This window comes from Drosophila suzukii, chromosome 3, assembly GCF_043229965.1.
Source record: "Drosophila suzukii chromosome 3, CBGP_Dsuzu_IsoJpt1.0, whole genome shotgun sequence".
NCBI lineage: Eukaryota > Metazoa > Arthropoda > Insecta > Diptera > Drosophilidae > Drosophila > Drosophila suzukii.
The window spans coordinates 8,714,162-8,731,586 of record NC_092082.1 but is presented as its reverse complement, the minus strand read 5'-3'; the positions used below and the strand labels follow the sequence as shown (position 1 = coordinate 8,731,586).

The following is a 17,425-nucleotide window of genomic DNA, read 5'->3' as shown; positions in this document are numbered from 1 at the left end:
AGCAAAACAGAGCAATTGTGAGCAATCCACTAACGAGGGCGGCGAAAAGAGTGACACTTACGTTGCCTTACGTTTTGCCGACACTTACGTTCGCATCTTGCATCTCCCTTTTTCACTGACACTTACGCTGAGGCTGTCTCCCTTTTTTACTGACACTTACGTTGCCTTACGTTCTGCCGACACTTACGTTTTTTGTGCTCCGAGCCGAACAAACGGTTATCGCAGTTGCATTCTCCCGCTCTTCGCAACAAGTCGTGGGTGTCGGATTAGCGGTAAATCGCATTTCCCAGTGGAAACTCGGCACGCTTGAAAGTGAAAACAAAACGCACACACGCATCGAGTAAATACAAAGTAGCCAAAAGCGGTACGAAACAAAAATCAAAAATCAAAATAACAGCGAGTGCGGGGGAGGGATTGGGGCGATATTCGGAAAGGAGAAAAACTCGTGTTTATTTTTGAAACGCGAAAAGTGCAGTGTCGAAATAAGCCAAAAGCGAAGCAAACGAGAAAAACGCGCAGAGATAAATGAAATGAAAAGTTAAAAATAAATATATATGCCATGCGGCTGGGAGAAGGAGAAAGAAGAAGAAAAAGGCAGCAGCGAGGGACGTGATTTCTCTTTCTCGCCTTCGCCTGTCCGTGTGTTCCCCTCCCCCGCTCTCTTTCGCACCCGCAGCATCCCACAAAAAACTAAAAAAAATATATAAATAAAAAACAACAAAATACAAAATTCATTCACAGCGCACATGTTTTTGTGGCCATTGCTGTGTTGTTGCCTTTGCCGCCTCCGTTTCGCCCGCTCGTTTATCCTGCCATCCTTTTTGGCCGCTCTCCCAAGATTCTGATTCGATTTTTCCCACTCATCTGGCGTTTTCGCTCTCTCATGCGGACAGCATCAGCATCTCTCCTTCTCTCTCTCTCAGCTGCTTTGTTTGTCCGCTTTTCGCGAAAATATATATAAAATTGTAATAAAATCGGTAATAAAGTCGGAAATAAACGCAACAGAACCAGAACCATATGATGAATTTCGTTTCATAAGTCAAAGCGCACGGAATACCAGGAAAAAGTGCAGACGCGCGAAAAAAGTATCTCAGGGATGCGTAGTAACGCAGACAATCAAAGGCCTTTGTGTGTGATCAAAAATCGAAAAACAGACCTCAAAGATACAGTCGATGCTCTTTAAAGTGGTCATTTTGAATACCATTCCTATTGCAAAGCAGACAGTAAACACACAGAAAGAGATTTGGCTGAAAGTAAATCTCTATCCTTGAAAAAAGTAGCCTCATTTATTGTATAAACATAAAGTAAACGCCCTTTAAAGTGAACGGTTTCAATTCAATGAATTATTTGCCACCAATAAATGCGATAAGCATTGTCAAAATAATGATTTCTCTTATCAAAAAACGATAAGCAGTAAATGTTTGTTTAAAATTTCTTATTGTATTTACCAAAACAACATCATTAAAAATGCAAATTATGTTATTAATATTAAAGATATTGAGATTACCTATGTATAATGATTTAAAAGAGAGGTTTCAAAGAATAAATATTTGGTTTCTATAGGTTTACTGTAAGGTCAAACATTTCTTCTTCAATTAAAGTCACAAGTTTAAAATCGAGAATAAAGTAATGTTAAAACCAGAAAAAGAAATAAAAACTTTAAAAATGTATTGTATTTTAAATAAACAAATATTACAAATCCTAAAACCGGAAATCGAAATAATAGTTTCTACTGTAATTGTCTGCTTTTTGCCGCCCCCTCTTCGTTTTCCCTTGCTCGCCTCTTTCGCATCATCTCTTTTGTCTCCGCGTTTGCGCCGTCTTTTTTGCGCATTCCCCTTTGGCTTGCTGTTTCGGTTCTGTTTTCTTTTCGAAAAATTAAAACATCCAGGGAGTTTTCAGTTCAGTTTCCCAGGAGGCCGAAAAAGCCACCCCTATAAAAACAACTAAACAAGAATTTTTACTTTATATCGCCATTTCGTCCCCTCTCTTTCGCTCCGACGCGCCCCATCTCGGTCGCTCGCACGTGCGACATTGAAAAATTTAATAGTTTTGCGTGTGCGGAGAAATAATTTCCCCATAAAGTGCAAAAGCGTGTTTTTTAAAATCATTATTTTTATTTCATTTCTGACTTGCTTACTTTGTAGTCAAAGTCAAAGTGTATCCAAAAAAAAGAGAGAAAGAATAAACAAATTTGTGCCAAAAAAAACAAGAATATAATCAAAATAAATCAAATAGAATTTGGAAAACAAATGTTATATTCGCAAAACAGAGAATAAGTGAAAAAATAAATAGTGAACTACCCTTGTTGTTGGCCAACCCCCAGCAAATACACGCAGAGAAATAGTCGAGTGGAAAGAAAAGCAGAAACCAGAGAGGAGTTAACATCATTTGCGACGCCACTGTGAACATAAAAAGCCGTCAAACTGTGGGGCTCAGGGGCATTTTTTCTTCCTCCGCAAGGAATGTATTATCCGGTAAGCAAAGACAAGACACTCGGCAAACCCCAGTGAAAACAAACATTGCCAAACATCGCGAATCGTAAATATCGCAGGCTAGCGACAGTAAAAAGCAAACTCGGCTCTATTACGCTGTTTGTTTGCCGTCTGAAGTTGCATTTTGCAGAAGCGTTTTACGAACTACAGTAGTAACACGATGGGAATTTAGGATTTTAAAATATTCACCCATTAAACATTACTTAAGTATAACCATTAACCTTTTGTTACTATTAAATTTTGATTTTTTAATCTTTTGGTTATAAACTGGAGTCTAATACTTAAACTATTTGAATCTAAGAAGCTTTGCTTCAAAGAAGTCCCCAAAATCTTTTTCCCATTAAACATTACTTGAGTTTAACCATTAACCTTTTGTAACTATTTCATTTTGATTCTTTAATCTGTTGATATCAAACTGAAGTCTAATATTTAAACCATTTGAATCTAAGATGCTTTGCTTCAAAAAAAAAGTAAAAACGCATGTGTAATTTCTAAAAATTATATAATATTGGTTAAATCTTTTTCCCGCAGAAACCATTTTTGTTATATTTTATTGTTTATACAACTCGTTTTCTAAGTTAATACAAGCGAGAAGCTTGTTTTTCAAAAATGTTTCACTTCTTTCTTAATAAAAACGAGTCCCATAGATTTTTTTTTATCATTTTTAAATGGATTATAAAATTCTTTTTGTAAAAATTCTTCAATAAATCAAAAAAACCTATACATAGTTTTTATAACTTTAAGGTTTGCCTTCTTGGCTTGTTGTAGAGAAAGTGTAAAAATAGTTTGCTACCTGTCCTAAGCAAATAGTACAATATTTAACCTGCGGCCACTGTATTTCCAGAGCCACTATTTACTTTTTCTTTCATCTCGCAGTCGCAGTGGCCTGTGTATCTTACTCTCGATTTAAGGCGAATCTTAGCTCGTGCTAAAATCCTTATTAGTCAAACTCTCTGTTTTACACACCTCTCCTACCAGCTTTTTTGTCTCTGTTTGTTTACCTATTTACTTAGACGACAACAAATAATGTCGAATGTTGTAGTCACACGTGTGCTAGACCCCCCCCCCCCCCCCCAAAAAAAAAGTGAAAAAATAAACCCCTCTTAGATCCAAATGTTGACTTTGTCTTCGTTTTCTTTTATTATATATGCGGGACAATTGTTTGCTGGGGAGAAACGGGGGGTAATTTGATAGCCAAACCAAAAATGCGGGTCGAGTTTGCGGCTTTTTGGATTTCAGATTTCGGATTTTCGCTTCTCTCGACTTCCACTTGACTTTGGTCTCGTTATTGGGTTTTTTTCTCATTAAAATCGAATACACAATATATTCTTAATATTATATAATTATCTGGCCCCAATTTATTGCTTGTTCATTTGATACTTTTAAAGTGTTAACAAGAATTATTTTTTTTTTCTACCTTGTATCTTTGGCAAATTTTCCCACGTCCACGAATAAATTTCAATCTTTATTAATTTATTTCATTTGTCTTCTCTACTCTTTTCTTTGCAGGTACGTTTGATATGCAAATTCAATGGGTAAAAAACTACTCTCATGTCGTATGATTGATAAGGAAGTTGGCCTGGCCTAAACATAGACCAGATTTTGATGAATGGCACGAGAAGCTGCTGTTCTGCTGTTTGTGTTTAACGATGGGGTTTTAATGATGTCAGACCGGTGATTTGACATTGAATTTGTGGCTTATAAGTCAGAACGAGTCTTTTTTGGAGTCTGTATTTATGGTTAATTGATGAATATGCCACTTGAATTGGTGGATAGTGGCCTAGTAAAGAAACTATAGATAAAACAAAAGTTAAAGGATTTTTAGGAGATTATATATTTTATATTATATATTAATTTCTATATTATATTTAAAATATTTAAATAACAATTCATTTGTTTTGCCATTTTTTTTTTTTTCGTATTTCCCTTTTTTGTTGGTCAAGCAACCATATATTCCTCAATAATTTTGCAATTTCTCAATGTCGTCACCGCCCTGATTCGATTTTGATTTCTAGTTTCAGTTTATTTCGCAAATGTCACTCACATTAATTGCAATTAAAAGTTCGCCTAGCTGTCAGCAGTAGTTGTAGCTAAAATTCGAAACGTTTCGCACATGCGAATTTAATACCCCACGTACAGATCAAGAGAGAGGAAAATATTTTAGTTGAAAAAAAAAGAAAAAATAAAACTGAAATTGCGTCGCATTAAGTGAAACCTTCCTGGCCTGGTCCAGCGATTTTTCAATTGAAAAATTGCACATAAATTGCATAAAACTGTTATACGTCGACAGCGGCTGGCATAAATTGTATTTCAGATGTGGTTTTTATGGGGAGGCGGGGTTTTTTTTTTCGGTAGGCAGAGAGATCAGAGGAAGTCCATTGTGCGTGCGCACTTAACCGCAAAGTTTTGGTCAAGATATTGTATTTTAACCCATACATATTAAACCATTTGCACAGTGGATTTCAAAATTGTAAAACTGTTATGATGGGCTCTTCAAAAAATTGTAAAAACCAAGGTTTCTGAACCGGGCATAAATTTATAATTAATAAAAGCCAAAATCAACTTGCTGATTATCTCATTTTAGGTAGTAAAACGGCTTCTTAAATCAACCCAAAATCATGAAACGCACTGTATCTAAGCAGATATCTCTTTCTTTATTTCTTTCGGTCTTTATGCCTGCTATTAATTATGTTTATTTTGTGTTTATAGCGCTTTGAAGGTTGTTTGGCATCTCAAATGATTTTCATGTACAAAAATGACTTTCCCTCAATTAGTCTCACAATTTATGTAGGCATGTGTCGGACAATTTCTTAAGTAGATTTTCCATTTTTTCCATTACCCAGAGTGGTCATCAATCCCCCGACTGATTGGATAGGTTCTTGTCATATTTCAATTTCTCATTTTTCCCCCCTTGATTGATGATGCTTTATAATTTTCCAGGGGTAGATGTAAAAAAAAAGAGAGAACATTTTTTTAAGACAGGCAAAGTAATGCGGACTACCCGCATCTAATTGAGTCCATTTCCATTTCCAGGGCAAATGATATGACAATTTATTTCAATTAAAGTTGATTTAAAAAATTGTCATTCTCCGCCTGCGGCTGTTGCCATCTCATTCTATTCCCCATCGCCTTGATAAAACCGGCGATAGAAAGCCTTATTTAAATTCCTAAGCCAATCCCAAATAAGCAATTGCTGAAATTATCTAACATTTAGGTTACCTCTTACTTTCAAATTGTTTGTTGATAAAGTATCCACAATTAGGATCGTAAAAAGTATAAATAAAGATTTTTCAAGATAAGGTCCCTTTTGCTTAATACATTAGGAATGCAAATTGCAAATAAATTGCCAATTAACTTGGAACTTATAGTATATAATTTAGGTATTTTAAGCTTAGCTTAATTATCTCATAGGTGCCTTTAATCCGGGTGCGTTAATCGTTAAAATGCTCTTAAAAATGCATGTACCAGTTTTGCACATATCAAAATACCTCAAATGAAATTAGCAAACGGGTAAATTGAATATTTTAAATTAACACAATGCAAATTTGCTGTAACTGACAAGTTCACAGCTCGAGATGAAAGAGCCAAAGATAAACAAACGCCAACAATAAACCTGCGGCAATGTGAATGACCGAAACTTTGTTTTTTTTATTTTCCCTCTCTTTTTTTTTCCTCTGCGCTGAGTGAAACGTTTAAGCCAAGTTTCATGCAAATTATTCGGTTCAACGAATATGGAGCTGGGGAGGGGGGAGGCTAAAAAAGCGGGGGCCAAAAGCTAATCGCAGGTGTCAGTCACACGAATCCCAGGTATATCTCCCCTCGTTTTTCTGCCCCCCAGCAATTAGCAAGATCGTCGCACGCCCGATTTTTTTTCATTTTTTGTATTATGAGTCAGCAGCTAGCGGACAAAACTTGGTCAAAAGTGTAACAGGTTTTCACGTTTGTCATTGTAGTGCAGTCGCCAGAGTAACGGTATCTGTAGCAGCCAGACGTCAGACATATCAAGGGGGTCTATAAGGCATTATCTTAGTTATTGGAGCGGTTTCATAATAATATTCGTTTCGCTTGAGTGGACAGCTCAAGATCGTAAGCCTATTTGATACTAATTTAATTATGGTAGTTGGGGAAAATGTTGAATCAAGTGTGTAACCTTAATATGTATGAAAATGGAGAACGTCTTAAGGATTTTAGTTCAGTTTTTCTTTTAAAAATATACTTAAAAAGGCATTAATATACCAATCTTTTAATTTTTATAAGAAATAAAAGGTTGATACTTATCAAAAGTATTATATCGAAACTTAAAACGTGTTTTTATCTGATAAACACATACAAATTTTATTAAGATTTGTTTTAAAATTTTTTTTTAAAGTTTTTACTACTCATTTAATATACCAAATTTCTCAGTTTTTCAAGGGAGTGCAAATTGTAAACTAATTAGAAGTAATATTTTAAAACCTAAAACTTGTTTCTATCAAGTAAACATATAGAAATATTTTTAAGACTTGCTTTTTGATTTTGAAACCCCTTTATAGAGCCTCTAAGTAAAAAAGTTTTTGAAAAAACAAAAAAGATATGCTTTAAAAGAGGGAATTTATCCTAGGAATTGTTAGTACAAGTTGAAATATTAATCTCGAAGGTATTTTAAAAAGTAAAAAAAGAAAGGTTTTTTAGGAAACCAATAAAATTAGGCAGAACTAGTTAGCGTTTTAATATCACTGCCTAATTTGCTGCAATTTTCACAGCACAGCCTGTTATGTGTAATTAGCTGTGCTCTTTTTACTCGATTTTTATGGGTTCGTGAATGGTTTTCACTCCATTTCCCGGCTCCATTCAACTGCCATTCGTTTTCATTCATTAGCAGCAAGTGCAGTGCATCAGTTCTGCTTCTTCGTCACACTCTTTCTCGCTCATGCCGTCTCTTTCGCCTGGCGTCTGCCCGTCTCTTTCTATCTCTATCTCTATCTCTATCTGGCTATTTGTTACGCCCCCACGTGCTTTTTGAACGCTTTTGATCACACTGACACAGTCGACAAATTTTTATTGCCGCCTCGAGTCGATCTCTGGCTTTTGTTTTGCTTTTTTTATTTATTGCGGCCGGCTTTTGTTTTTATTTTTATTTATCTTGTGCTCTTCGCTCTCGCATTTTCGTTAATAAAACATTTTTTTATAGAATTTTATCTCGTTTTGTTATTTCTATTTTGCGGTGGTCACTGTTGGGCTACTAAATTTACATTTTATTTGCATGTCATAAACGAGATTTTATTGTAGGCATGTCGTTCGTGCATATATAATTTTTTTTTGTTGACTTTATTTTTATAGACAAAATATTTTGCTATTGAGTAATCGTGAAATATGCATGTCTACAAAGTCAAGTCAAGAACAGTGCGTTTCGGTAGGAAATGTATTGGAAAATTAAAATTTTAAAATGAACACTAATAATTTCTTTACTTTTTTTAAGCTGTAGATTTCTATGCAACATTATTGTATTACTCTGGAAATACATTTTTTAATTTATTTACTCTTATGTTACGCACTGTATCTCCATGCATTTCAGTTACTGCTCACTTGATTTAACATTGAGCAAGGTTTTTTAGTTTATTTTTAGGGTTGGTCAATAAATAAAAAGTGGGCAAACAACTTTTGAATGGTTTTAAACAAATAATTGTTGTATTACAAGTTTGTCAAACTTTGAAGTGGATAGATAGACCTCAACTCAATTGATATCAAAAAGGGGTTTGGTTAAGTTTAACAAAAACTTATAACTAGGAAAATTATATTGATACAACATAAACATTTTTAATAGTTCTCTTTAGGTACTTTATTTACATTAAAATTTTATGAGGCAAATCAAAGCGCATAAATTAAAATCAAAATGTTTTTAATTAATTCTTCTGATTCATAGCCTTTCTTAAATGCTAACCATGACATCCATTAAATTGTTTAGCCGTCTCACTTGAATCATTATACAACCGGAAATATCGAGAGACATGCAGTCTGACACTATTTATAGAGTGCTGGCTTAACTTTGATAAATATCTTTGTAAATAACTTGCATAATTGAAAAGTATGCATAATTTATGCAAATACAATTAATCAACGATTAATGGAGTTCCATCCCAAGCACATTTTTTACCTTTTTGTAATTACTAACAACAATGTATCGCTTGCATTTTTACACGATTTTTTGCCATAAATTTGCGCTTTGGAAAAAATGCCAAAAGCGCGTTTGAAAGCCCGCGCAAATCACTTTAACGATTCAAGAATGTAACTTTTTATTTTTCCCCCATTTTCTTTATTGCTGTGTTGCTTCGATGTTCCTTGCAGCGTTTATATATATACGTTTTTACATTTTTATTTAATGGCGTCTCGAGGTTTTCGCCTTTTCGATAAATTTAATTTATTAGCTAGCTGAAAAGTGCAAATTTGCTACTCGTTGCCATTCGTTTTGGTGGAAAACTGTGCTCACTTTGCCTTAACTGTTGCCAATTAACATAAACCGACAGCACCGGCAACAACAAGGTGAACAAGTCAGGTTGCAATGCAAAAGATAAATGGAAGATGCGCTCTGGGTTTCTATCTGAATGGAAGGGAGGGGTATACGTATATAGTATTGTACGTCGTCTGGCGCCATTGTTTCGATTGTCTTGACCATATAAACGAGTTGCTGACATCATCAGTGGCTAGTAAACCTGGCCAACTTGTGACCTTTACAGCCAGTGACCTTGATGGCACCACCTCCATCACCCTTTTTATGGCCTCTTAATTATTCGCCATGGCAAATCGAACCTGCAATTGCAATGACCCAGAACCTGGAAGCACTGGGTGCATCAATAACATTTTTATTAAAAATATCTGATTTTAGGAGTGTGTTTATGGTGGTAATAAAGATCAGCAAACTTAAGTTTAATTGTAGATTACAATGGTAATAAAGATCAGAGAATTTATTGTTAATTAAAGAGTCGGTTTAGTAATTAATTTCAAGTTATTAACTTAAGACAGCCTTAAGCGGTAAAATGCTTTACTAGAAATTGTATCATAATTGTTTTCTTATTAACGTCGCCGAAAACTTCTTTATGTATGTAGATCCAAATGTATTATTTTATTACTGGAAAAAGTAAAAAATTGGAAAAAAAAAATGGTTTCCCTTTAATAAATATTTATTCGTGTTAATTCCAATGACCTTTGATATTATCTTACCAAGTATTTTCCATTCGCATTGCCTTAAGGATATTATTTCACATTTCCCAAATATCGGTCGATTTCGTAATTTTTCCCCACTCACATTCAGTAGTTTCCATTTACATGGAAGTTTAAATATTTTATTTATTCTTTTTCATTTGACTTTTAGCCTCAGTGCCGGTTAATGCTTAATATTTGTTTTAATGGCTATCTGCCTGTTTTGTTTACTTAATTTATTTTGATTAATTTGTATGTGTGTTTATTGAAGTTGAAATCTTTACAAAGGCGGCCTTCAACTTCAGCACGATTTTGTCATCAATTTTCATTTATTAAAAATGTAAAAAATTGTGTTCCCATCTGGGGGCATATTAAATTGCAATTAACACGGCTATTATAATGAAAATCTAAGGGGATCTAAGGGGATTAGTAATGGTCTAAAAAGGTTAATGCACAGCTGCAGTCGGAGTTCAAAGACATTAGAAACTCACTTAGTTGTTTATACGTTTTTTCTTTTTTTCTGAAAGAGCTCAGAAAATGTGGCAGCTACCACCTATTGGCATTTATTTTTATTTTAGGGATAGACATCTCAATTTCCCATATATTTTCTTTCATTTATCCCTCTGATTAACACACACACTCGACTAAATCTCATTTCGAACACTTCTAAATGGAAACCCAATCTTTAGCCTTTTCGGTCTGTTTTTCTTGCCCTTTTTGCTAATTCCCATTGATTGTGGATACACAGAAAAAAATTTAGGGAGTAAAAGTAATGAAATCTGTTGACATTTGGCAGGGCGAAAAACAAACTCTTTCTTAATTATAAAATAAACATCCACTTTTTTGTGGATAAGGATTAAACTAGAAGTTCTTGCTGTTACGAGCTCTGGAGATTTTTCAGATATTTTTTTAACTTAACGGGTTTTCTGATAATCTGTAAGATACATTTTCTTTCCGTGTTGATGAAGTCCATCCTCGAGCTTCCTGTCGTTTAGCCTGCCTGCCAAAATAGACAATTTCCTTTTCTTATTAAATGTTATTTGTATTTCACTCACAGCGAAAAGAACGACGTTGAAATGCCCGCCGCTTGACTATTTATTTGTTTTTAGCTCGGCGAACACCGCCCCGTTCCAGAACCCCCTCGAATCCCCGGTTCCCAGATTCCCGACAACCCATCATCCCATCCCGCCTGTCCTTTGAACATCATCCAATTACACAGCGAACCGCACCCGGGACACGTGTGCAGCATCTGTTACCAGTTTTGTGGGACACTCGTTCTCGGCATCATCGATTGATGATGGCGTCTCGCTGGAAACGGTGCTGAGTAAAGAGAAGCTGTCCACTAAAATCGGTTCGGTTTTGGTATGGTTTAGTATGGGGTTTCGCTGTTTTGGGATTGCCTGAAGTTTGGCAACGTCGCTGTTTCGCGCTGACATAGCCGAAATGGCCCCAAACGGAAAACATTTTGTAATTGTGTACCCTGCAAGACCCTTCACCCCATCCAGATTTCTTTTCTGCACGCCGCTTGAAACAAATCAAATTGCGAGTCCGTTTTGCCTTCAAACATATGAGGATGCCCATAAACACTGGGAAAAAGAAGGGTCTAATAACAAGAATAATTGTTGCATGAGAATACTTTTATTTGTTAAAGCCCTAATAGAAGAAGAACCATAAAAATCATATTAATATCAAACAGTTGTTTCCGAAAAAAAGTGTCCTGATAAACTGATTTCCTTTGAGTTAAAATAAAAAAAAAATCTATGAAGGAAAGTTAAGATTGTTTTAAAAATTTGGGTACTTGAGCTACAAAAATATTTTTCATACAAATTTTTTTTTGAACCCGTATACCCTTTTCTTTAAGTGAAGAAAACAAAACGCACCGAACCGGAACGAAGTAGTAGGACAACCGTGGGTTAACTGTGGACCTGGGTCAGGGTCGTCCCTTCCTTCTTCGGCAAGTGCAAAATAATGGCCAAGAAAGAACAACAGCGGCAAAGAAACTCATACATATTATATTTTGTACCTCTCTAAACGGGCTACGAGAACAAAAAAAAACAACTGAGAACAGAAATGAATAAATGTCAGGGTGGGTGAAAAAAGGGGGCGTTACAGATGGGGTGACCTGAGTGCCAACCCCAAAGCAACTTGGCATCACCATTGTGACATTTAAGAGGCTCAAGAGAGGCAGCAGCAGCAGCAGTAGCAGTAAAGCTAAAACAAAACCCACGCACATGCCACCAACTCATGTAACCCCTCGACCCCCAAAACCACCCATAAAAGGACCACCCACACCCACAATTCCCAGAGCAACCCTCGGGGGAAGGCCACCAGTAGCGAAAGGTGTGAGAGTCGAGTCCTTTGCTCAGTGTGTGGCCCCTCAGGAGCTCCATGGGTGCTGAATGGATGCTGTATAAATCTATATATATACAAAAGTATATGTACTATAGGTGTATATAAGTGTGGGCCACCTCTGGAGCAGGCACAGGTTGTGGTATTGGTGCTGCTTAAAATAATTAAAAATCAATATTTAAACTATGCAATGAAGCCTATCAGAAAACTCAAAGAAGAGACACAGGGAGGATGAGGATGGTAGCATTAAAGCAATCGGGGAATATATCAAGATAAACCTGATGGTATGGTCAAAGGGAAAATGTTAAAATGAAATTACTTTAAATGGGGAATGACCAGCAGTAAAACCAACCAAACCTACCTATAATACTATCTTATCTTATAAATACCTCTTTTAATTTTTACTCCGAAATATGTTAGGGTCCAGCCACAGATCCTTTTAAAAACCTGCCTTAGCTTAGCCACCCTATCCTTACATTTATTCATTTAAATATTATTCCGCTAGCATATCGCCTTAATTTATTATTTACGCCTAAAATTTACAAAGATACCAGCAAACAGTGACAACAGCAATTGTCCATCGCGCCGACAACCTGCTCCAAATTTCTAGAAGAATTTGCATAATTTGTGATACAACAAAAATGGAGAAAGAATTTAATTATACCATCTCCGTATTACATAATTTCTTGCAATTTGCATACATTTTCACCAAAAGCGACCATTTAATGGAACAAACTCCCCCAAGCATGACCGCAAAATCATTCCTGGAAACTCTATTTGCCTACGGTTTAAAAATGATTTTATTTTTGCGGTTTCCTGCACAGCTTAAAAGTCAGAATAATCGAATCAATTGAAACACGAAAAATGTTCGAATTTTATTTTAATTAAAATGAAAGCAAATCAAATGAGTTGACTGATAAATTGAGGCAGAAACAAGTCAAAGACTTGTCTTAAAATATGCGAATATTATTATTTTTCATTCATTTCGCCTGGTTATAAATAACGTTTGAGCCCGAATTCCTCACGGTGGGTGGTGAAAAAGCCGGTGACTTAATAAATCACTTAAATATGTATGTATATATCAAATTAAATACTTATAATTCACCGAACAAAAGGCGAATATGCTGATGACAAGCTCAATTGATTTATAAAGTGGAGCAAAATTTGGAGAAATATTTTATGGCAATTTTTCGATTGGATTTATGGGCAGAGCAACAAGAGAAACGACGTATCTCAGCAGGTGTATATTTGACACTAAAACAAAGAACATAGAAAATTGGTAAAATGTTGGTCTGTGTTCGTTTATAAAAGCCTAAACAAAAAGTTGTATATATTGAATTTCCTATCTCTGGTTGCTTTTTCATGCTAGTCTATTAATTAAATCAGCTAGCAGGCTAACATATATTTTATTAAATTACAGGCCGCTTCCTCCATTTTACTGCCAAACAATTTGACATCCTTTCGGAATAAATAAACTTTGATAACATTGTTACTACCTAGCACAGTTAAAAGTTAATAAAATTAATTTATTACTACTGAAAATAGTTAAAAACGAAAGGCTTTTGCTGTAAGCTAATAGAAATTATAATACCAAAAACTTTTAGGCAACTTCTAAACATAAAATCCCCTATATTACATATGAGTTCATATGTGTAGTACTTTAATTAACGCGGTTTTCCAAAATACCCGGAAAATCCTGCATAACCATTGTCATTCAGCTGATAACTGGAAAAATCTGCGGCAGGTGAAAGGCTAAAGGTTCATTAAATGCTCGTCACATTTTTCCCTGGGTGTGTTTTGGGGCCTCATTAGATAAATCCCAGCAGTATTCAAACACACATATACCATGTACTATATTGGGCAACATTAACGCTAACTGTCAGTCTTGCGGGCCAATGACAATTAGGCTGGTGATAAGATAAGCCGCCAGAAAGCTGCTGCCTAAACCAATTTCGGTTGGTTGGCTTTTTTGGTTTCTGCGGTTTGGGGAACCCCTTTTTATCTCAAAATTAAATGGCGGCAGCTGTCGCACACACACACACACTCTACACACGCCCCAAAAACTTCGAACTTTGACTTTGAGTGCGTTTGCCATTTTGTTGCCGCTTCAATCAAAAAACTTTGCCTCAAACACAAAATTAGTCTTTTGGTTGTTTCGTTGTTTTGTTTGTTATTATCTAGATATATGTGTAACTGTCAAAGGGGGGCTAAAGTTTTATATCTATTAGTTTGCCTGCCAATCAGAGGGTTTTGTATGTGAAAGGAATTTTATTGTTTTGTAGGTGCGGCGCGCATGACAGGGCGAAAAGTATTTTAAGTACGAATATCTTTGAGATACACATGCAGTTTGACAGTTTAATTTTTGTACTCTTCAACGGGGCGGTTGAATCTCAAAAGTATATCTCTTGTCTGTCGCAAGCCAAATAAAAATTTCAATTTCCAGAGAATTTCCAGCATAAATTTACATTATCCCCCGGCTTGATTGCTTTGGGGCCCTCACATTTTTTATCCCCAATTTTTTTCCATAACCCCTCCCTGTAGTATATATGCGTCATATGTGCCAGCTCATCTCTGTTCTTCGCCCAGCATGTATGTATATGTATCTTCATTTTTTAAATACCCCGAAAATTGTTGTTAATTACGTTGTTGCAATGTGGCCAGGAAAAATGGGTTTTTCTACCATGAATAAAATATTAATTAAAGACTTTGCTTGGACATCCGGACAAGCACACACCCAGAAAACTGGGTGAAAAAACTTTGTGGCCTGGTTGACCAGATTTCGACTGGATGTTGGGGGCAAATGGAGGTTTTTGGGTTGTGACAACTTTCCATGAAAATTTATTAAATGTCACAGGCAACTGATAATGAAAAGACCGAAAAAATTGTATATGTCAATGTTCCTTGTTTTTGCGGTTCCCATCGAAAAGTAAATTAATTTAAATTTGGAAAAAATGTGCTGACAGCTGGGTGGGGAGGGGTAAAAAAGAATGAGGCAGCTGACTCATACTTTCTATGGAGTGTTTTTTCAGTTAGTTTCGGTGATCGAATTTTTTAAAATAGCTAACGAATATAGCTATTTAATTATAAACGACAGTTTTTCTTTTGATACGTATTTATGGGCACCAAAGTTTAATATTTAATTTTTAGTTAGAAGTTTACATAAATCTTTAAAATCATTTCATTTAACCACACTTTATTAAGTTTATATAAACAAATAGGGGTCTAATTTATTTATTGAATGGCCTACAATGCTGGTATGTTTCAATTAAAATTTGATTTAATTTTGTTATTGAATGCGATCCATTTTGGAGTGTGTTCTCGAGCAAGTCCTAATGAAGTTTGTCGTTGTGCAGCCACACATAATTTAGAAACGCACCAGCACAGCAAGTTGGCATCTGTTTCTGCTGACAGCTAATCTAATCTATGAGGATGCTTATCCTGTTCTCAGACATGGATATACATGTATATCTAAACATAGAGATGCAGTTGCAGCTGGCGTAGAAAATTAGGCACTCGAACATTTGGGAATAATTTATATACACATATTAGCGAGTGTATATGTTTGTTGTGTATGTCTGTAAGACTATGCAATTTTCCCGAGTTCCCTGGGAAGTGTCGTAATAAATTTCTGACTGAAGACAACCAAGAACTCGGCAAATAAACTTTTGCTGTTTGCGCACTTGGGCTGCCTTGGAAATAATGCTGCCATGTCATGCCAAATGCAAATCCCCCAGTTTATAGAGATGCCAAGCTGTTTGTGCCGAAGGTGTCAGATTCATTGACTGAGAAGTTTGTACAACTCAAGAGCAGCGATATGCTTATATATAAATGTAAACATATATATATATAGGATCCAAGTTGGGTGCTTTGATCTTGCTGCTGCGAAAATTAATTAAGCTCACAGCCATCGCGCTTAGGCATAATAAATCAATAATTATAAGTCCCAGACATATTTCCATCATCTTTTTCCATCTATTTATACCCATAAGCTAAGTCACTTAAGCCATTTGCCATGGTTACCCTTAAGCCGTAAAAAATTCTGGTTGCTTGTCAGTTCATTAGGTTAATTAAAAGTACAACAAATTTCCTGTGGGTTTCCTGCTGTCATCGAGAACCCATCATTAGGGCAAAATCGAAACCACAAAAAAATAAGCAATTAGAGCCTAAAAAAATTGGTTCTAAAACAGATTGCGTTACAGGCGTTTTGGGGCTTTTGATTTATATGCCTGCCTGTCCAATTTTTGCGAACAATTCAATCAGCAAAAAGGAAACGCACACAAAAAATACAATTAATCAAGATTTCAGTATCTCTGTTTTTTTTTTGAATGGCCTGTGCAATAATTTAAAAGAGAACGCACAGAATGTAGGTATTCTTATTGAGTTTCGACTTTGAGATATTTTTTGCACGCTTGAAGCGATTTGTCCTTGAGTCGAGGCTGTTCAAGTCGAGCTCAAAGCCCTCGGAGTCACTGTTTTTTCTTCTTTTTTTTTTTTAGTTTTTCTGGTCAGCTCTCGCGGTTGTCTGGTCTGATTATGACACTGCCAATGCCTCTCGAAATGGCCCGGCTTCTTCGGCGTTAGAGGAACCGGAATAACCAGTGGAAAACTGCGCCGACATCATCAACAACAAGAAAACCAGACAAAACTAAGAAAAAAAACACACAAGAGCAGTAGGCAGAAAAGCGAATTGCGGCTGCGAGAGTGCATTAAACTCGGTTAGTGACAGTGAAAGTGGTTGGCGCAGTTGCTAACTGGGCCTGTCGACTGGTCCGCGATTACATGACAAATTTTAATTTATGGAAAGGATTGTGACGCTCACTCCTAGGGCGAATAAACATGTTACCCAATGGGAGTTGCAGATTGAGTGGTTTGGGGGCAGAAATGTGTAGATCTTGTCGAGATTGTAAACAGAGAACGTGAGTTTTTCAGTTCATTTTTCATGGAGGGCTGGCCTAAGGCCTTATGACACTAACTTAATTTTTTACTAATTCACTAAACGTATTTTTAAAAAGTCAATGCAGCCTCATCAATTTTTAATATATAAGGTCAATGTTATTAAACTGCAGAACCTTTATTTTCTAGGTTACCTTGACTTTTTAAAATAATTTCAGTCAGTTAGTCAAAATCCAGCTAGTGTCATAAGACCCTAAGGCCTTTTTGTGTGTTATTCAGACAATTATTTTTATTTAAAATAAAAACATAAAAACTTAACTTTATGACCTATTTAAAAGCTTTTTGTAGATTGAAAAAATTTAATTAAGTTTATTATCAAATACAGCAATATTTTTTATTTACCAACTGATTTTATTACTTGTAAATTGACTAAATTTTGTGGATGTATTTATCTATTTATTGCCACAAACATGTTTGCCGTAAAAACTGCAGTTGCACCTCTGCAACAACAC

At 35.6% G+C, this 17,425-nt stretch overlaps 1 protein-coding gene across 35 annotated transcripts in view; it reads left to right on the top strand.

Moving 5' to 3' along the window:
• The window catches only part of Rbfox1 (RNA-binding Fox protein 1), a 125,028-nt gene that overhangs the window by 40,655 nt on the left and 66,948 nt on the right, over positions 1–17,425 (top strand). For 2 of the 35 annotated variants that reach the window (XM_036816049.3, XM_036816032.3), the window contains exons 1-2: positions 208–364; positions 2,148–2,477. The exons of 31 other annotated variants lie outside the window; for them this stretch is intronic. In XM_036816049.3, the coding sequence (XP_036671944.3) occupies positions 2,466–2,477 (12 nt within the window). In that variant the 5' untranslated portion in view covers positions 208–364; positions 2,148–2,465. Of the gene's footprint in view, positions 1–144; positions 365–2,147; positions 2,478–17,425 lie in introns of those variants that run through there. 2 more of the 35 variants (XM_036816034.3, XM_065865075.2) reach the window with 2 other exon arrangements.